The 21,511-nt window shown below is 49.5% G+C and overlaps 2 protein-coding genes across 3 annotated transcripts in view; one reads left to right on the top strand and one right to left on the bottom strand.

The window, feature by feature from the left end:
• The window catches only part of PRKD2 (protein kinase D2), a 39,970-nt gene extending 38,403 nt beyond the window's left edge, over nucleotides 1–1,567 (bottom strand). For both annotated transcript variants that reach the window (XM_084814768.1, XM_084814769.1), the window contains exon 1: nucleotides 1,073–1,567. In XM_084814768.1, coding sequence (XP_084670894.1) covers nucleotides 1,073–1,294 — 222 coding nt within the window. In that variant the 5' untranslated portion in view covers nucleotides 1,295–1,567. The remainder of the gene's footprint in view (nucleotides 1–1,072) is intronic.
• On the top strand, nucleotides 1,407–11,660 carry LOC146337519 (uncharacterized; the record flags this gene model as incomplete). The annotated part of the gene is made up of 4 exons (XM_084816286.1): nucleotides 1,407–1,814; nucleotides 5,147–5,759; nucleotides 6,006–6,856; nucleotides 11,559–11,660. Coding segments are annotated over 4 exons (1,974 nt in total), but the record flags the coding sequence as incomplete, so codon positions are not given.
• Between the last annotated feature and the right edge of the window lie 9,851 nt (nucleotides 11,661–21,511).

Here is a 21,511-nt window from a genome sequence, read left to right as displayed (position 1 = left end):
CAGCAGCACACACACGCTCCTCCCCCTTTATCTCCTCAACAACCCTGTGAGGTAGGCTAGGCTGGCAGAGACTGACTGGCCCAAAGTCCACACAATGAAATTCATTTTATGTATTTATGTATTTATTTATTTCATTTCTACACCTCCCAATAGCTGAAGTTCTCTGGGCAGTTCACAAAAATTCATATCTGAGGAAGGATTCCTAACAGGGTTTCTCCCCAGGGTTGCCACCTTTCTGTGACTGCCACCTGAGCCTGGGCCCTGAACAAACAGCTTGATTGGCAGATGTTGGTAGGTTACAATGTTTATCTCTGTGCTGCCAAGAGCTTTGCAAAGATGGACTGAGTCAGTCCATGCAAAAGGCCTTAAGAGGTTATATACATGATTGTTTACACACAGGAGTGCACAGCTGGATCGACTGTACACACACAGTCTCCAATATATACAACGGGCTCGGAAAACCCAGTGTGCATGGGTGCACACACACAATTACATGTACATGAGTGATCCTCTTACATACACACCCAGAGAGAACCACTAAATGTATATTGATGGTGCTTTATAAATAAGAAAAACAGTTGGAAACACCACCTGTCTTATAGGAGGCATTTCAAATAGGACTAAATGTACGATGCTTAGTTATTAATCGCGCAGAGCTTCGATGAGTACATCTTTTAGCGGGGAAAATGCGCGGTATAAAGAATAATTACAAATCCGAAAGGCCGCTGCCCCAAGAAGTCTGCAATCTTAAGATTTGACAATAGGGGAGATAAAGATGGAGGGGAGGTCTTTCTTTCTTTCCCTCCCTCCCTCCCTTTCTTCCAGCGCATGGAGTTCGGGGCGGAAGGGGGTTTATGCCATACACTACATCTGGAGCGTAGTAGTGAACGAAAGCCGCAGTAGTCGTTAGACCGGAGTTACTCATCCGAAGGCAAGCCGGGCGAGCTCGCGCTTGCGGGCTGCACGCGCACACGGCATCACCCCGGCCGTTCCCCGCACCCAGCGGAGCAGAGGTCTTCCCCCGCACCCCCCGCCCTGCGCCCGCGCGCCTGGACTGGAGCCCCGGACCCACCTTCTGATCCACGATGGAGCACGCCAGTTGCTTGACGTGGGCGAGATCGGAGGATGCGGGCAGCAAGACGAACTCGCGGGTCAGCCCGATCTGGATGTGGAAAGAGACGCCGTGGCAAGGAGCCGCGGCGGCGGCCAGGGCGCACGCCGGAGCCGGCTCGGGGGCCGCTCCTCCGGGGACGGTCGGGGCGAAGGAGGCGGCGGCGCCGGGCGGGGAGGCCATCCCGGCGGGGCCCAAGCGGCGGATCTGCCCCGTCGGCCCCCCAGGAGGCAGCTTCACATGGGGCGAGGCGGGGGCGCCTCCGGGGGGCCCGCGGGCGCCTCCCAAAGCGCGCGGAAAAGCGCCCCGACGGCGCGGCCGCGGCTGCTGCTGCGCTCCGCTCGCCCCGACAAACTTTCTTCGCTTTCCCCTCTCCTTCCCCCGAGAAGGAAGTGCGTTGAGTGACGGGCCGCGGGCCCAATGGCGAGCGGCGGGGAGGCAGTCGCGACGCCCCGCCCCGCCGCCCCGGAGTGGATCCGGAACGACCTGCGCGCCGCGGGGGAGCGCCGGGGAGGAAGGAGGCGCCGAGCGCCCAAGCCCAGGGCGCCGTCGGCGCCTGGAGGGGTTCAGGGGCTCGGTGCTAGGACTCCGTCCAGAAACGTGGCAAGCGTGGGCGCGTGAGAGCGCCTCTGAGCATGTGCAGAGTTCCCCCCTCCTCTCGAGTACAGCCAGACTCCATTCCTCGGGGAAGAAAGGATGGCAGGTTAGTATTTGAATCTCGGCTGTTCTCTCTCTTCAAAAAAGCAACTCGGCACTAACATTTGAGAAACACGTTTAAACAAAGGACGTACAGCCACCACTGGAGAGGCGTGGTCTCCGCCCCGCAGCGGTTGCATTCCTTTCCAAGTTCTATCGCTCTAGGAGCCGTACGCAAGCCTTTTTTGCCCACCGTTGGGGCGTGGGGTAGGAGAGCCTCCTCCAACCTGATGCCCTACACTCCTGCGAGACTGCAGCTTCCAGCATCCCCATCCACCACGCTGGTTGGGAATGATAGAGGCTGCAGTCCAACACATCTGGAGGGCACCGGGTTGGGGAAGGCAGTAACTGGCAGTGGGACAGTGGCCTCCACCATACCAGCCAACTGCAGGGTAGCTTACGGGTTGCAGGACAGGCAGCGTAGCGCTCCTAGTTCTGCCCTCCAACACCACACTGCTGCCCCCCACCCAAGTATCTGCTGCCCGAGGAGGTCGGTTCACCTTGCCAAATGGTAGGGCCAGCCCTGCTTCTGCCCTGTGGCCACTGCAGACCTCTCCCCATTCCGCGGCACTGCCCCGTGAGCATGAAAGAGAGAGAGATTCAGACACACACCCCGCCTCGCCGGGCGCTTTTGAATGCACCTGTTAAGCCCCCCACTGCTAAATGTTCCCTTAGTGCCAGCAATCAGCCAGGCACTTCCAGGGGTGTGGGAGTGACTAGGTCTTGCCTGAGCAAACCAGGGAGATGCCAGGGATTAAGACATGTCTACAAGATCTCCACTTTGGAGACAACTCCCCACATCTTGCTCTCAACACCCCCCACGGAAGAAGAAAGCCCTCCCCTGTTGCCAGCAAGCGGCACCCTCTTCTATCAGCACCTCTGTCCTATCCTGTTTCAGCTGTTAATGCCAAAGCTCATCCCTGGGAGGGAGGGAGGGAGGGAGGGGAGAAGAGAGGGAACCTCTGCACCTGGGCAGAGTGCCCATTTTCCCGCTGAGTAACCACATCTCATCCCCACCCTGCGAGGACAAAAGGGCAAACTCTCCAGGTAGAACTGAATTCCAGTGCCACAACATTCTCACAAAGCAAGCACATGATCTGGTGGCTCAAGGGTAGCTGGCGAGGGTTGACAGAAGCCTTCCTCAACCTGGTGCCCTCCAGATGTGATGGACTACAATACCCAGCATCCTCCAGCCAGCCCAGGCTGGCATAATGGACCATTGGTCCATTTCTAGTAGACCACTAGTGCTGGTCTACTGGATTCTTCCAAAGAATACCAGAAAGGTGCAGGAAAGGGTAGCCAAATTGGGGGTGGGGGGCTGGACACCCTTCCCTATTAGGAAAGGCTAAAGTGCACTGGGTGTGCGTGTGGGGGTGAGAGAGCCGTGGCAGGAGGAGTGGATGGAGAGCAGGGGTGCTATGGCAGACGGTTGCAGAATTATGCCTGGCGTGGAGAAAGTGGACAGGGAGAAGTTTCACTCCCTCTCCAGGTTAGAACTCCTGGGCCTTCCAATGCAGTCGATTGGCAGGGTCCTCTGGACAGAAAGGAAGCCCTTCTTCACACAACACAGAGTTCATTTGTGGAACTTTCAGGCACAAGGGGTGGTGATCGTGAGAACAGGCTCACTGGGTGAGACTCTCACCCAGTGAGCCTGTTCAGAGGCCTGGAAACAAAGCCCTATGAAGAGACACTGAAAGAGCTGGGCATGTTTAGCCTTGAGAAGAGAAGGCTGAGGGGAGATACATTAGCGCTGTTCAAGCACTTGAAAGGTTGTCACAGACAGGAAGGCCAGAATCTCTTCTCAATAATCCCAGAGTGCAGGACACGGAATCATGGGCTCAAGTGACAGGAAGCCAGGTTCCGGCTGAATACCAGGAAAAACTTGCTGACTGTTAGAGCAATACGACAATGGAACCAATGTCCTAGGGAGGCGGTGGGCTCTCCCACACTGGAGGCATTCAAGACGAGGCTGGACAGCCATCTGTTGGGGATGCTCTGACTTGGATTCCTGCATTGAACAGGGGGTTGGACTTGATGGCCTTGAGGCCCGTTCCAACCCTACTATTCTATGATTCTTGGTCCCTTTGGCCCGGTACTGTTGACACTGGCTGTGTTCGCACGATCTTGGTGGGGAAAATAAGCCACAGTGGCTCATTTCCCCCGCTGTGTGTGCAAGTTATGTGCCAGGGGGATTAGCATCATTGCCCTCAGTGGCATGGCTTCCCATGTGGGGCAAACCCAGTCAGCATGGCTTGTTGCGCAGGTTAACCCCATCCATAAGCCACTCTGGCCAGGTTTGCATGACTCAGGAAGCTGGGCTGCCATGGGCCCTTCTGCTAATCCCCTCCGGCACACACTGGGTGGTTAACAAGCCATGGTGGTTTATTAGGCACCCTGCAATCATGGATCACTGCCTTGTTGTGGCGAAGGGGCTTGCGTAACTCAGTGAAGTCATAAGCTATGCCGTGCAGGGCCACCCAAGACGGACAGGTCATGGCAGAGAGTTCTGACAAAATGTGGTCCACTGGAGAAGGAAATGGCAACCCACTCCAGTATTCTTGCCAAGAAAACCCCATGGAACGTATCACAAGGCTAAAAGATATGACGCCGGAAGATGAGCCCCTCAGGTCGGAAGGTGTCCAATATGCTACTGGGGAACAGCAGAGGGTATTTCCAAGTAGCGCCAGAAAGAGTGAAGCGGCTGGGCCAAAGCCGAAAGGACACTCAGCTGTGGATGTGTCTGGTGGTGAAAAGAAAATCCGATGCTGTAAAGAACAATATTGTTTAGGAACCTGGAATGTCAGATCAATGAATCAAGGTAAGCTGGAGGTGGTCAAACATGAGATGGCAAGATTGAACATCGACATCTTGGGAATCAGCGAACTAAAATGGACAGGCATGGGCGAATTTAATTCAGGTGACCATCATATCTACTATTGTGGGCAAGAATCCCTTAGAAGAAATGGAGTAGCACTCATAGTCAACAAAAGGGTGGGAAAAGCAGTACTGGGGTACAATCTTAAAAATGATAGAATGATCTCAGTACGAATCCAAGGCAAACCATTCAACATCACAGTAATTCAAGTCTATGCCCCAACCACTGAGGCCGAAGAAGCTGAGGTTGATCGGTTCTATGAAGACCTACAACACCTTCTAGAACTAACACCAAAAAAAGATGTCCACTTCATCATAGGGGATTGGAATGCTAAAGTAGGAAGTCAAGAAATCACCGGGATAACAGGCAGGCATGGCCTTGGTGTACAAAATGAAGCAGGACAAAAGCTAATAGAGTTTTGCCAAGAGAACATGCTGATCATAGCAAACACTCTTTTCCAACAGCACAAGAGGCGACTCTACACATGGACGTCACCAGATGGTCAATATCGAAATCAGATTGATTATGTCCTTTGCAGCCAAAGATGGAGAAGCTCCATACAGTCAGTCAAAACAAGACCTGGAGCTGACTGTGGCTCAGATCATGAGCTGCTTCTTGCAAAATTTCGGCTGAAATTGAAGAACGTCGGGAAAACCACTAAACCGTTCAGGTATGACCTAAATCATATCCCTGATGAATATACAGTGGAGGTGAGGAATAGATTTCAGGGATTAGACCTGATAGACAGAGTGCCTGAGGAACTATGGACGGAGGTCCGTAACATTGTTCAGGAGGCAGCAACGAAATCCGTCCCAAAGAAAAAGAAATGCAAGAAAGCCAAGTGGCTGTCTGATGAGGCTTTACAAGTAGCTCACGAAAGAAGGGAAGCGAAAAGCAAGGGAGAAAGGGGAAGATATATCCAACTGAATGCAGAATTCCAGAGAATAGCAAGGAGAGACAAGAAGGCCTTCTTAAATGAACAATGCAAAGAAATCGAGGAAAACAACAGAATGGGAAAGACTAGAGATCTCTTCAAGAAAATTGGAGATCTCAAGGGAACGTTTTATGCAAAGACGGGCATGATAAAGGACAAAGAAGGCAGGGACCAAATGGAAGCAGATGAGATTAAGAAGAGGTGGCAAGAATACACAGAAGAACTCTACAGGAAAGATCTGAATGTCCCTGATAGCCATGATAGTGCAGTCACTGAACTTGAGCCGGACATCCTAGAGAGTGAAGTCAAGTGGGCCTTAGGAAGCATTAGTAACAACAAAGCTAGCGGAGATGACAGTATTCCAGCCGAGCTATTTAAAATCCTAAAAGGTGATGCTGTTAAAGTGCTGCATTCAATATGCCAACAAATCTGGAACACTCAACAGTGGCCACAAGACTGGAAAAGGTCAGTTTACATTCCAATTCCAAAGAAGGGCAACGCCAAAGAGTGTTCAAACTACCGCACAATTGCGCTCATTTCACATGCCAGCAAGGTGATGCTCAAAATCCTACAAGCTAGGCTTCAGCAGTATGCGAACCGAGAACTACCGGAAGTACAAGCTGGGTTTCGAAGAGGCAGAGGAACTAGAGATCAAATCGCCAACTTTCGCTGCATCATGGAGAAAGCAAGAGAATTCCAGAAAAACGTCTATTTCTGCTTCATTGACTATGCTAAAGCCTTTGATTGTGTGGATCACAACAAACTGTGGCAAATTCTTAAAGTGATGGGAGTACCAGACCACCTTACCTGTCTCCTGAGAAACCTGTACGAGGGTCAAGAAGCAACAGTAAGAACCAGAGATGGAACAACCGATTGGTTCAAAATTGGGAAAGGAGTACGACAAGGCTGCATATTGTCACCCTGCTTATTTAACTTATATGCAGAGTACATCATGAGAAATGCCGGGTTGGATGAATCAGAGGTCGGAATTAAGATTGCCGGGAGAATTATCAACAACCTCCGATATGCAGACGATACCACCCTAATGGCAGAAAGCGAAGAGGATCTCAAGAGCCTCTTGTTGAGGGTGAAAGAGGAGAGTGCAAAAGCTGGTTTGAAACTCAACATTAAAAAAACTAAGATCATGGCATCTGGCCCCATCACTTCCTGGCATATAGAAGGGGAAGAAATGGAAGCAGTGACAGATTTAGTTTCTTGGGCTCCAAGATCACCGCAGACGGTGACTGTAGCCATGAAATTAAAAGACGCTTGCTCCTTGGGAGGAAAGCTATGGCAAACCTAGACAGCATAGTAAGAAGCAGAGACATCACCTTGCCGACAAAGGTCCGTCTAATCAAAGCTATGGTTTTCCCAGTAGTAATGTATGGCTGTGAGAGCTAGACTATAAGGAAGGCTGAGCGCCGAAGAATTGATGCTTTCGAACTGTGGTGCTGGAGAAGACTCTTACGAGTCCCCTGGACTGCAAGGAGGTCAAATCAGTCCATCCTAAAGGAAATCAACCCTGACTGCTCATTGGAAGGACAGATACTGAAGCTGAAGCTCAAATATTTTGGCCACTTCTCTAATGCGAAGAGAAAACTCTCTGGAAAAGACCCTGATGCTGGGAAAGACTGAAGGCAAAAGGAGAAGGGGACGGCAGAGGATGAGATGGCTAGATAGCATCACGGATGCAATGAATATGAACTTGAGCACGCTCCGGGAGAGAGCGCAGGACAGGAAGGCCTGGCGTGCTATGGTCCATGGGGTCACGAAGAGTCGGACACGACTGAACGACTGAACAACAACAACAATCATGCGAACCGGGTCACTGACTGGCAGCAATGGTTCTTCAGGGCTTCAGGCAGGATGCTTTCCCGGCCCTATGTGGAGATCTTGGGATCTGTTGAACATTCCTTACAAGATTTTTGTAGGAATCTCCGCATCCGTATCCTTTCCTTTCCTTTCCGTCTTTTGTTTCCTTTGAATAAAGATGTGAATGCTCACGATAAGCTGTGAAGTTTTCTTCAACAGGTTGAACCTGGGACCATCTGCCTGCAGAGCAGGGGCTTGACCATGGAGTTACCGTCCCTTCCCAAGGGAAGTGGACCTTGCTCTGATCCAGCAAAGCACCCTTTTGTGTCCCTTTTATTTTTAAGATGAGCTTCCCATTTTCTCCTCTCGCTTTTTCAGTGAGACATCATGGAGAGTTTTCTGAGGATTTGAGGAAGTCTTGTTGGTTTACTTCCTCATGGCGGACACTGCAGGTTTTCTTCCAGACAGATTTCTCTCCCTTTTTAGTCATGTCGTTTTCTTGCTTGCCCGCAAGCTGGCAAAGTCCTTTAAGGCATAAACCTATGCATGGCTGGCTGGGGAATGCTGAGAGTTGGAGGAAATTTTCCGTGTAAATATGCATACGATTGCACCCTTAGGTGGCTAGTGTGGTCTAGCAGCTAACAGCCTGAGTTATGATTCATAAAATCCCTGGTGCAAATCTCACCTCTGCCACAACACAGTGGTCAGTGGCCTTAGGCAAGCACAAGCCCCTCCCTTTCAGCTTCCCCTCTCCTATTTTCATAGCTGCCTAGGGGATTCTGGGACTTGTGGTCCAACACATCTAGAAGGTTGGGGGGAGAGAGATTTTTACACACACACACATTTAGATTCAGCTAGCTCCATAACTTAAGAAGTAGTTCATCCAATTATAGTTTTCTTGCTTTCTCCTTGACTCCCACATTGCAACCTGGCAGGCAGGACACTAATGGGGTGGGAGGAAGACCCAGGCCTACAATCATGTTAGAGACACCTGTCCAAGAGCTTTTCTATACAAGACATTTATTGTGCGCTCATAATTCCCTACTCATGGTTATTTGTAGGTTCTTTAGACAACGACGTGACCCTCCAGTTTCGCTTCTGTCTTAAAACAGCACTTTTGGCAAGTTGTTTTAGAGCAGGGAAAATAGGGTATTATTTAAAGACAAGCAAAAGAAAGCGTAGTTTCCTGTTGTGTATTTGTGCTATTCTGCTATACCACAGTGCTACCTAGTGCTCATGGAGCGGAAAAGCAGGAAAGGAAAAGTTCTTTGTGTAGAGCTGGGATCTCAGTTCTGCAACGAAACCAGAAGTAGATACAGTGGATTAACAGCCTCCTGTAGAAAAGCTCCAAGTAACCAAGGGGTGGGAGGGGCTCCCCCAGAGGGAGGGGTTGCCTGGACTTCGCTAGTGGGCTGGCCAAGGACTAAGCCAGCTGATCTGGGCAGCCGGTGGAGGCAGCACTTGCTCACTGCCACACGACGCAAGAGGTTTTTACTACAGGTTTCAGGCACACGTGGGCAGCCAGGCCGATCCCTCAGGTGCAGGGGGCATGGGACCGGAGGCCCTCTTTCACCCCCCTATTCCTATTCACTCCCACTCAACATCATGCTGTTGTGTTTAATTAAATTATTATTATTATTATTATGAATTATTACATTTCTGTCCCGCCTTTTTTCCTCTTGCAAGGAACTGCAGGGGGCTTACATCGCTCTCCCCCTCTCCATCTTATCCTCCGAACAACCCTGTGGTTAGGCCAGGAGTCAGTGACTGGCCCCAAGTCACACAGTGAGCTTCATGGCTGAGTAGGGACTACAACCCGGATCTCCCGAGTCCCAGTCCAACACTCTAACCACTGCACCATGCTGGCTCTTAATTTCATTTATTTATTTATTTCCCACCTTTCTTCCATCATGGAACTCAAGGTGGCCACATGTGGTTCCCAGGTGGTCTCCCCTCCAAGCACCAACCAGACCCAGACCGGATTAGCTTCAGCAAGGTGGCTGCCACATGTGCCTTCAGACCAGGCCCTGGGACCCTCGATCTAGGCTGCAGCAGCATTTCAATCCGATCTCAATGTCCGCCTCTTTATTGCCACTGCAGTTTTCACCCCACTTACTGGCTTGTTGATGTGCATCCAAGATAGTACATATAAAGTGCTTTGAATGCTCGGAAGCACTTTACAGATGCCAAGTATTGTTCCCGTTGTTCTAGGGAGGGGCTGTAGCTTGGTGGGGGAGTCCCTGCTTTGCCTGCTTCACTCTCTGGCCTCTCCAGTTAAAAAGGACCCCAGGGAGCAGGCGATGGAAGAGCCTTTCCCTTCCTGAGACCCTGGAGAGCCACTGCCAGTCAGAATATCGGGCTAAGTCAGGGGTGGGCCGAAAGAAGATCTCCAGAAGTTTTGCACTACAACTCGCAGCATTCCTGACCATCGGCCCTGCCGGCAGGGGCTTCTGGGGGTTGGTGTCCCAAACATTTGGAAGTTTGCCTTCTGCCCATCCCTGGGCTAGGTGAGCTAATGGTCTGACTCAGTATTAAGTCAGCGTCATATGTTTATATTCCCAATGGGGCTCACTCCCATGTGCTGCAGCCCTCAGTCAGCCAGTCAACCAATCCTTCAAGACTTGTAAAAATAAAAAGACTACAAAAGTTACTGATTTTCAAAAATGTTTGCTAGACTGGCTGTTCCCATATGTAGGTCTGTCAGCCATTGTGGCACAGGCAGCCTGAAAGGAAGCAGCAGCAAAATCCAACTCTCTTCCAGTTTGCAAATGCTTCTTTACCTAGTTGGCTGGAGGGCAATTCTTACTCGCCAGAGGCAACTAAGGGGTATGGCTGTTCACAGGCCTGAATTAACCAGGTGGCAGACTGTTAAGCCTATAACACCTATACTGCGCCAGCTGCACTGGTTACTGGTGTGTTTCTGAGCCCAATTTAAAATGCTGGTTTTGACCTTTAAAGCCTTAAACCGTTTGGGACCAAATTACTTGGAGGACTGCCTACACCCATATCAGCCTGCCCACACTTTAAGATCAGCAAGAGAGGCCCTCCTCATTTGCCCACCTGTGAGAGCAATTAGGTGAGCAACCACCTGAGAGAGGGCCTTTTCTGCAGTGGCTCCACACCTCTGGAATAAGTTGCCAATGGGGGTCTGCTAGGCCCCATTGTTGCAGGCTTTTCAGGAGGCCCTGAAAACATATTATTTTACTTTGGCCTTCCCCTGTTTATGTTGTTTTTATCGCTGGTTTTATCAGTGCTTTTGCTGTTTTTACTGTGTTTTTATTGCTTTTTAAGACCATTTCAGTTTTTATTATGTGCTTTATTATTGTATGCCACTTGGGAGGGCTTCTGCTTGAAAGGCAGCTAAAAAATATTTTAAATAACTAAAATAAATAAATTAGGCAACTGAACATGCATTAATTTAGCCTTCCCCAACCTGGTGCCCTCCAGATGTGTTGCATCTTCCATTATTCCCAGCCAGCATAGCTAATGGCTGGCTGGGAATTGCAGTCCAACACATCTGGAGGGTGGCAGTTGGGGAAGGCGGCTTTAATTGGTTGACAACCCTAATTTATTTGCATCCCTGTTTTTCCAGGGAAGAAGCGGGGGGGGGGGGACACTCCTATTTGGTCTCCTTGGCTCAAGCCTGCTTAGCTTCAGAGATGGATTGCTCTTGGACAATTCAGACTATTCACTTAAATAAGCAGCAAAAGCAGTTGCACATATGTGCCAATTTTATTGACTCATCTGGCACTGTCATGGGTGTCATTTTGTTTTTAGGTACAATATTTTCTAGGAGCCAGAAACCTTTTTCTGGATCTGTGTAGGGGCCCAGCTTCCACTTAACGGGCTTACTTTCCTAGGTGCCAATGGCTCCTGGGCACCTGGATTTTTGTCCCTACAGGTCAGGGGTGTGGAACCTGAGGCCTGTGGGCCAAATCTGGCCCTCCTAGGGTTCCCCTGGCCCCACCCCCTTTTCCCCAACCGCCAGTCTTTTGGTGGTTTCCCGGCTTTTGCGAGTTTATTCCCCATTCTAAAAGGATGAAATGTCTCGCCTAAGGCTTAGTTACTGCCAGTAAGAGCTTGAAGCTAAAATGTGTTGGCACTGTTTTTGTATCTTGGTCCCGCCCCAGTTTGCCTTCGGCCCCGTCCACCACTGGAATGCAGTCCCCAAGAGCTTCTCCGGAATTGAATACGGCCCTCGGGTTGCAAGAGGTTCCACACCCCTGCCCTAGGTGTTGTGTGCAACGTGGGCTGGACGGGCTGTGTGCACAGTTGGCTTCTTCTGTGTGTGGGCGGGCCTCTAGCCCCGCATGTCAACACCCATGACCAACCACCTGTGTGGTTTTGCAGAGGACTGTGAAATGGGGCATTTCCATAGAGGCTTAACCTCCAGAGGAAGGATCCCTTTTAGGAACAGAGGGAGCTGCCTTATTCCAAACCTGCCCGTCGGCTGCATCTGGATTGATGGGACCTACGCACTGACTGGTAGTTTCTCACAGGTGTCTTTTTCCATCCCTACTTGGAAATGTGAGGATTACATCTTCCTGCATGCAAGGCCTGCGCTCTAACACTCAGCTACGGCCCTTCGCTTTGGGTACGGCATCTTCCCCAGGAGCAGTTGCTTCCCCACGCTTGAAAAATCTAGAAAGCAGGGGGGAAGTCAGACGATCAGATCCTTTTACCAATGGTCTAGGAGGGGCTGCCTTCTCCAGCCTTCCTGTCTCCTGCCTTACAGAAACATCCTCTTGGCAGGGAAGATGCTTTAGGAGAGGCTGGCTAGAACTTCCCTCATCACGCACACAGCCCAGGAGTCATGATTGCCAGAGAACTTGAAATGCTCATCTGGAAGGGATTTGTTGCCCCCACCCCATCGTCAGCGCGCAGCAGAGTGTGCCTTGGTGCGCACCCCCCTAGTTAAATTTTTTAAGTGATCACGATAATGGCAGCCACCCTGTGTGATCTGGAAGCCTTTTCTTTGCTGGCGTCCTCTGTGTGGGTGCAGCTGGTAGTTCCTCGGTGACGAACGGTTCTCTGCATATGCTCAGAGGCCCTCTCTTCTATTGTCCTGCTGTACGCCCTCCTGCTCTAGTTTATCATACGCCCATTGTCATTAACTGCCCAGAAATTCCCTTGGCAAGTGTAGATTCTTGAGGACTAGACAGGAAACAAAGGGGATTGATGGATAAGATGGGCAGAAAAAGCAACCAAAATGACCAGGGCTTGGAGCATCTTCTCTCCAAGGGAGGGCTGAAGATCTTTGAACCTTTTAGCTTATGACAAGGGGGAGGGGGCTGGGGAACAGATATGATATAGGTTTATAAAATCATCTCCTCCTCCAGGTGCGCCCACCAAATGTGACCACATGGGTGGCAACAAGAGAGAGGTCTTTTTCAGTGGTGGCACCGTTGTGGAACACTCTCCCCAGAGGCTCACCTGACACCTATGTAATGGTCTTTTCAGCACCAGGGGAAGACCTTTTTATTCTCCCAGGCATTTTAAGAATTATTTTTAAGTGCTTTTAGTACTTTTACTGCTGATTTTATGTGCCAGAATGGTTGTATTCTTTCTTTGCTGCTGGTTCTGTGTTGGTTTTATTCTTTGTTTTAATGTGTGTTCTACATTTTTAATGCATTGTACACCACCCAGAGAACTTTCGATTATTGGACAGTTGAAAAGAACAGCAGGTAAATAAATTAAAAATGATGCATGGTGTGGAGAAAATTAATAGAAGTCCCCCTCCCCCTCTCTCATAATCCTAGAACCCAGGATCATCCAGCAGGGGATGGGGGGAGTCCGGGGAGACAAAAGAAAGGCTTTCACACAGTGCAGAAACTCTTGTTTTTGTGGCTACACTTTCATGATGGCCACTGGTTTAGATGGTTTAAAAGGGGGATTAGATGAATTCGTGAAGCAAGAGGGGTTGATTGGTATTAAATAGTATTGGTGGGTAAATAGAACCTCCGTGTTCCAGGGCAGCCTATCTGGGAATGTAAGAGATACTGGGGAGCAACAGCATAGAATAGAATCATAGAATAGTAGGGTTGGAAGGGGCCTACAAGGCCATCGAGTCCAACCCCCTGCTCAATGCAGGAATCCAAGTCAGAGCATCCCTGACAAATGGCTGTCCAGCCTCGTCTTAAAGGCCTCCAGTGTGGGAGAGCCCACCACCTCCCCAGGTAATTGGTTCCATTGCCGTATTGCTCTGACACTCAGGAAGTTTTTCCTGATGTTCAGCCGGAATCTGGCTTCCTGTAACTTGAGCCCATTATTCCGTGTCCTGCACTCTGGGATGATCAAGAAGAGATCCTGGCCTTCTTCTCTGTGACAACCTTTCAAGTACTTGAAGAGTGCTATCATATCTCCCCTCAGTCTTCTCTTCTCAAGGCTAAACATGCCCAGTTCTTTCAGTCTCTCTTCATAGGGCTTTGTTTCCAGTCCCCTGATCATCTTTGTTGCCCTCCTTTGAACCCTCTCCAGCTTGTCTGCATCCTTCTTAAAGTGTGGTGCCCAGAACTGGACACAGTACTCCAGATGAGGCCTAACCAGTGCTGAGTAGAGGGGAACTAGTACTTCCCGGGATTTGGAAGCGATGCTTCTATTAATGCAGCCCAAAATAGCATTTGCCTTTTTTGCAGCCACATCACATTGTTGGCTCATATTCAGCTTGTGATCGACGACAATTCCAAGATCCTTCTCGCTCGTAGTGTGGTTGAGCCACGTATCCCCCATCTTGTAACTGTGCATTTGGTTTCTTTTTCCTAGGTGCAGAACTTGGCACTTGTCCCTATTAAATGCCATTCTGTTGTTTTCTGCCCAGCACTCCAGTCTATCCAGATCACTTTGAATTTTGTTTCTGTCTTCCAAAGTATTAGCTATCCCTCCCAATTTTGTGTCATCTGCAAATCTGATCAGCATTCCCTGCACCTCCTCCGAGCACTGGGCCCAGGACTGAGCCCTGCGGTACCCCACTCCTTACCTCTCCCCAGCTTGAGAAGGTCCCATTGAGAAGCACTCTTGGAGTCCGATTCTGTAGCCAACTGTGGATCCACCAGATCGTTGTTTCATCTAGCCCACTTCGAGCAAGTTTGCTCATCAGGATATCATGGGGCACTTTGTCGAAAGCTTTGCTGAAGTCGAGGTATATGATGTCTACAGCATTCCCACGGTCTACAAGGGAGGTGACTTGATCAAAAAATGAGATCAGATTTGTCTGGCAGGACTTGTTTTTGACAAATCCATGTTGGCTTCGAGTAATCACGGCATTGTTGTCAAGGTGCTTCCAGATGGATTGCTTTATGATCTGCTCCAGAATTTTCCCAGGGATTGATGTCAGACTGACTGGTCTGTAGTTCCCAGGTTCCTCCTTTTTACCCTTTTTGAAGATAGGGACAACGTTAGCCCTCCTCCAGTCATCTGGCACTTCCCCGGTCCTCCATGATTTCTCAAAGAGAATAGACAGCGGTTCTGAGAGTTCTTCTGCCAGTTCCTTTATTACTCTAGGATGCAGTTCATCTGGCCCTGGAGATTTGAACTCATTCAAAGTAATGAGGTGTTCCTTGACCATATGCCTGTCGATCTCAAGCTGCAATCCTGCCCCTTCAGCCTGTACTTCGCCTTTGCCAGGGGGGTCATAGACCCTCTTTTGGGAGAAGACTGAGCCAAAGTAGGAATTGAGCACCTCTGCCTTTTCTTGGTCATCTGTTATCATTTTGCCATCCTTATTTAATAGCTGAACAACCATTTCTTTCCTCTGCCTTTTACTATGCACGTAGCTGAAGAAAGCCTTTTTGTTGTTTTTAGCATCCCTCGCTAACCTCACCTCGTTCTCCGCTTTAGCCTTCCTGACGCCATCCCTGCAATTCTGTGCTACCTGCCTGTACTCTTCCTTTGTTACTTGGCCTTCTTTCCACTTCTTATATGTGTCCTTTTTTGTTTTCAGGTCATCCCTAAGCTTTTTGTGAAGCCACATTGGCTTCTTCTGTTGTCTTCCACCTTTTCTTCTTGTTGGAATTGTTTGTGATTGTGCCTTGAGAATTTCCTTTTTTAAAAGTTCCCACCCATCTTGGACTCCTTTTCTCGCTAGCATTGTTTGCCATGGGACCTTACTGATCATTGTTCTGAGTTTATTAAAATCAGCTTTCCTAAAATCCAGGGTACGCGTTTGAGTACACTCGGCTTTTGCTTCCCTTAGAACCAAGAACTCAAGTACAACATGGTTGCTTTCCCCCAGAGTTCCTGTAACTGCTACTTTATCCACTAAGTCATCTCTGTTGGTTAGGATCAAGTCAAGGATAGCCGATCCTCTAGTTCCTTCCTCTACTTTCTGTAGGAGGAAGTTATCCGCCACACAAGTCAGGAATTTCCTGGAGGGGCCATGTTTTGCAGAATTTGTCTCCCAACAAATATCGGGGAAATTGAAGTCCCCCATTACTACTACATCATGCTTCCTTAAAACATTGGCTATTTGCTTTTCAAAAGTTTCATCCTTGGCTTCTCCTTGATTGGGTGGCCGGTAGTAGACTCCGACCACCAGGTTCCTTTTATTCTTTGCTCCATTTATTTCAACCCAGATGCTCTCGATGGGGCTACCAAGCTCCTCCTCCTGTATTTCTGTGCAGAGATATGTATTTTTCACATACAGTGCAACCCCGCCTCCCTTTCTGTTCCTCCTGTTCTTTTTGAACAAGTTATATCCTTCAACTGCTGTATTCCAGTCATGAGAGTCATCCCACCAAGTCTCAGTTATACCTATCAAGTCATAATTTCCCTCCTGTATTAAGAGTTCAAGTTCATTCTGTTTGTTTCCCATACTCTGGGCATTAGTATATAGACATCGAAGACCATGTGCTTCATAGTCTGGCTTTCTTCCTACATGTGTCTGAAGACTATTATTGGGCGCTATCAGCGCTGTTCTCTCCATTGCAGTGCATGCGCCTACGTCCATTGTTACCCCCAACATTACATCTCCCTTCCCCGTAGGATTCAGTTTAAAGCCCTCCTGATGAAGTTCTTCATGCTGTGGCCAAACACATTCTTCCCAGCCTTTGTGAGGTGCAACCCATCCCTAGCCAACAGCCCATCTTCCAGGAAGTATAGCCCGTGGTCCCAGAATCCAAATCTCTCTCGTCGGCACCACCTTCGTAGCCAGTCATTCACCCGGAGTATTTTTCGTTCCCTTTCTATCCCTCTTCTAACTACTGGAAGGATGGATGAGAAAACTATCTGGGCCCCAAAGTTCTTGAGTTTCCTTCCCAAAGCTTCAAAGTCTGACGTGATCTCTTCGTAGCTCCGCTTGGCGGTATCATTTGTTCCCACATGGATGAGAAGAAAGGGATACCTGTCAGTGGGCTTTATGAGTGCAGGCAACCTTTCAGTCACGTCTCTAATCTGTCCTCCCGGGAGACAACATACCTGGCGAGTCCACGGGTCTTCGCGACATACTTGGGTCTCGATCCCACGCAGCAAGGAGTCTCCCACTACTACCACTCTTCTCTTCTTCTTCTTGTAGGCCTGGGTTTCATCGCCTCTGTTTGACTGACCTTCAGCCTCTTGCTCACTCTCATGCAGGTTCCCCTGTGATTCTTCCTCTGCAGGCTGTCCTCCAGTCTCATCTGCAAGTACCTGGAATCGGTTCCACAGCTCCACCGCTTCCACTGGTGCAGAGTGGCGTCTAGTTCTTCTTCTCCTAACTGTCACCGTTTTCCAAGGAGTATCCTCTACTCCATTTTTCTTCTCCTCAGCATTTCCCACTTCTGCCTCATCTTGCTGTTGCTCTTCAAGCTTCTGGTCTGCCCTTTGCTGCTGTAGTTCCCCCATTCTGTCCAAGAACTCTTCGTGTTCTCTTATTCCCCGGAGGGTTGACAGTCGCCGCTCCAGTCCACTTACTTTTTCCTCCAGCAGCGTGATCAACTTGCACTTGTTGCAGGTGTGGGCCATGTTGTTCTCAGGCAAGAAAACAAACATTGCACACACCTTGCAGGTCACCACCACTGGAGAGTCTTGTCCTTCCATAGCCCCTTTTCCCTTTTTGTGTCTAGCTTTGTGATTGTTCTAGACTAGCCTGTGCCTGCTCCTCTACTCAGTAGAGGTTAAAAGCAGAGTCCCACTGGTGTGGAAGCGTGTGTTACAAGACAAATAAATGGGAAAAAGTTAGTTAAAAAAAAATGTTAGGGGCCTCCCCCTTGACCTCCCCTGCCGAACTCCCCTGGCCAACTCCTGTTTGCTCCCCCTGTTCGCTCGCTCTCTGGGAGCTTGCCTGCTTCTGTAGTCCCTGGACCAGCTGGAGCAGCTTGCTCTGCTCTGCTCTGCTCAGCTGGGAGGCGGGAAACAGACTGAAGCTTCCCGCCCAGTCAGCTGCTGGGAGTACTCAGGCCACACCCCTCCAATTCAGTTGGAGCTCTCAGAAGCTCCTGGTGAGCTCACAGCCAGTCAGAAGGATAAAGGGCAGCCCCCTGGGCTTCCTGCAGCCCACTTACCTCTTAGCCTCTGTCTCCTTTGTCTCCTTTGTCTCTTCAACCACTGCAACTCCCCTGGCCAACTCCTGTTTGCTCCCCCTGTTTGCTCGCTCTGTTCGCTCGCTCTCTGGGAGCTTGCCTGCTTCTGTAGTCCCTGGACCAGCTGGAGCAGCTTGCTCTGCTCTGCTCAGCTGGGAGGCGGGAAACAATTTGCAGTTGCCTTCTTGTCCACCTTGTGAGATTCCTGGCAGCATCTGGCTGGTCGGGGGGGTGGGGATGGGATGCTGGACTAAATGGTCTAATTCAGCAAGGCGTTTACATTTTTAAGCAGGGGAAATCTACTGTTGCTGATCTGAAGTCTGCAGTTGACACTTAGTTTATCCCAGTGGTGTGACAGCTCGCACAGTGTTCCTTGTTTTCTAGAAACCTGGGATGCAGTTGGGAGGAAAATGCCATCGGCACATGTTCAGAGGCAGTCTGATCCTCTATTACTGTTTTGTGTGTTCCAACAATGAGCCCTGGTGTTAAGAACAGGTTTGTGGGGGGGAGGGTTGCCAAGAGACTGCTAGTGACACCCCCCTCCAATCTCACATCAGCCCTAGCCTCTCTCTTGAAGTCTCGTCCACCTTTTCCCTGCTACTTAATCCTCTCAAACTATCCATCTTCCCGACTAATGGATGATATGCATTGATGGAGGTTGATCAACATGTTAAGAGCCAAAAAGCAATTTGTACCAATGCTACAGAAGTGATTAATAATATATTTGTACCCATATTAATCAGAGCTGTCAACAGCTTTTAATTACCTGTCTGGCTTTTAGCTGATTAATGAATTACACTAATAGTACATTTACTTACTGCAAAATTTCAGCAAAGGGGCCTTTCCTTGAGGATTGGAAGCAACAGATTCTCTTTTCAGTGCAAGGTAACTGACACAGAATAAACTTAAGAAATGAAGTACCACCCATGGTTAAAAGGTAGAGCTTCTTTAATGTTTTCATCAAGTTTAGGAATATGGAACAGCATGTACCCTGCCAACGAGTCACTACTAACCCACCAGAGGCAAAATAACTCCCAAATTGTTATTTAAAAAAAAAAAAAAGGTTCAAGACCCATCAGTATTACTGAAGATGCAGGATTTAGTGACATTTCAAGATTGATTTCAATGGAGCATCATCATCTTCAGTGGACCAGGCCGTGTACAGCACAATCCTATGCCTCTTTGCTTAGAAGTAAGCCCTACAAGGAGCTTAACCCCAAACATGGTTGTATAGGACCGCAGGCTGTATATCGTAGGGCAGCCCCTCCTCAGCCCAATGCCCTCCAGATGGATCAGACTACAATTCCCATAATCCCTGGCCATGCTGGCTGGGAATGATGGGAGTCACCATCTGGAAGGCCCGGGCCGGGCAAGATTGTTGCAGGGAGCTGAGACAGATCTCAGTCTGCTCTGCCGCTCGGTTCCAACGCTTAGGTTTTATTGATACCCCGCACTGCAGCCACAACTGCCTCCAAACCCCTTGCAATTTAAATCCACCCAAAGGTGCAGTGTGCTTAGGGCTACGGTAGTAGATCAGAGTCTCTAGGTTCTCTCCCACATCCTTCCCTAACCAGGTACCCTCCAGAGGAGTTGACTACAAGTCCCAGCCTGCCCTAGCTGGCTGGGGCATGCTGCGGCTTGTCGTCCAACACCTCTGGAGGGCACCCGGTTGGGGAAGGCTGGAGCAGGCAAACAGGATGCAGACGCTCAAGATGAGGCAGGAAACAAGCTCCATTTGAGAGGGCAGAAAGGAAACGACAGTGACAGCTGCCCAGGAGTGCACCCGTTGTTGGCCAGGCGACCGCTTTGCCACGGCTCCTCCGTCTGCCAAAAGCAGGCAGAACTGCTCCCTCCCTGCCCCACCCTGCTTTGCCATCCTGAGGAGACCTGGCAGGTCTAACAACATTTCACCTTGGGCCGCCCTTGTGTAACCACTACGGTGCCACCCCTGCCTCCAGCACTGTGCGGCACACCTTGGCCCGGTGGCCATAATGTCCAAGCAAGCAAGATAGCCTTGCAGGCACATCGGCTCCAGAGAGGGGAGCAGGAGCGTGTGCTGAGTTGCAGGTCTGTACGAAGTCCCAGATTTGTCGAGAACTGCTGAAGCGCAAGCCGATTCTGGAGAGTGGGGATAGCTAACCGTCAGGCAGACACCATCAGGCCCCCAAAGACACCCATCATGAGTATGGTCTCCTGCCAATTCGGCACCTCAGCCACTTTTTTCCACACAAGCCAGTATGTAGGCAAAGACACTCTCCCACTCACACAATTCTTCCCAGCATGAAGAGCAGAAACTCCCCTCATGCAAATAGGAGTGAGCAGCTGAGGCATCTCAGGAGAGGACTCTTGCAACAGCCTCTTCCACCACCGCTTGCACTGCGTAGAGCCCTTTGCCCATCTCTTGGTTCATGTGCTGGAGGCAGTGCTGGGCCTTCTGAACTTTGCTTGATGCCCATGGCTGCCACCCTTGGAACAGACTCAGCTGCTCTCAGACTTGCCACTTCCACAGCTGGAGTTGTCTCTACCCTCAGAGAACCACTGTGTAGTGAACATTCTGAGAAGCGTGTGTGTGTACACAGACACACAAATACTTTCAGGGCCTGAACTCAGAAGGGGGAATTTAGAGGTGAAACCAGACCATTTAGGGACTTTGTGCATTGGGAACTGTTTTTTAAAAATCGGCTACTAAATCAGTCACTCATAAGAGGAAGCAAGCTGAAACACAGTAAGAACAGTTCACATGAAGGAACCTGTTTATCAATTGACTTTACATGTGGGAAACTGCAGCTTGTCATGCACAAACTAAACTTGAGAAGGGTTATTCTGGAAGTCTAGCTTTACCATGACTGGCAAAATGAACGTGTATTTAATTTGATCAATGACTCCAGGGCAATTTGCATGATTAAGGCTGCAATCCTATGCACGCTGTCTTGCAAGTAAGCCACATTGAATACAATAGGATTACATTGAATACAATAGGATTTGCTGTCTGGTAAACAGACCTACGTTTGCATTGCAATTCTGGTTTTGTTTTGACCTATGGAGTATAGAAGACTCATTTGTCTTTATAGCCATAAGGACTAGAACCATTATTAATATTACACTTCTATATGGCCTGATAGCTGAAGCTCTCTGGGCAGTCTGCAGAAGTTCCATTCTTAAAATATTAAAAATTGGGTCAGGTGTTGTCACGTTTACGTGACACGTTCATAGCGTTTTGAATGTGACTATTATAGGAGATACAACTAATAGATTTTTGAATAAAGTTGCCTCTTTTGATTAGTTTGGTGGGTTGCTGTTTTTAATACAGAAGCTACTGCAGGGGAGAAGCTGCACTCCTGCATGGCTTTGGTGCGTTTCCCTGCATCTGAGATCTGCATATCTTCTAAGCCTGTGGCAGCCATAGTGAAAGACCTGTTATCTCTCTTCACAAGAGCAGCCTTGTTCAAGGCCATGCCTACAGGTGTTGGCCCTGGCAGCCTTCTGTGCCTCCCCCGCCCCCACTCCAACTGAGAGCCTCCTTCAAGAAGGGCCACAGTCTTAACCAAGCAGCTGTTTGTGGGGCCTGGTCTTTAGAACAAAGAAAAGCA

Source organism: Heloderma suspectum, chromosome 10 (genome assembly GCF_057233095.1).
Source record: "Heloderma suspectum isolate Gila_16-S chromosome 10, 16-S_ref, whole genome shotgun sequence".
Classification (NCBI taxonomy): Eukaryota; Metazoa; Chordata; class Lepidosauria; order Squamata; family Helodermatidae; genus Heloderma; species Heloderma suspectum.
This window is presented reverse-complemented; position numbering and strand designations above follow the sequence as displayed.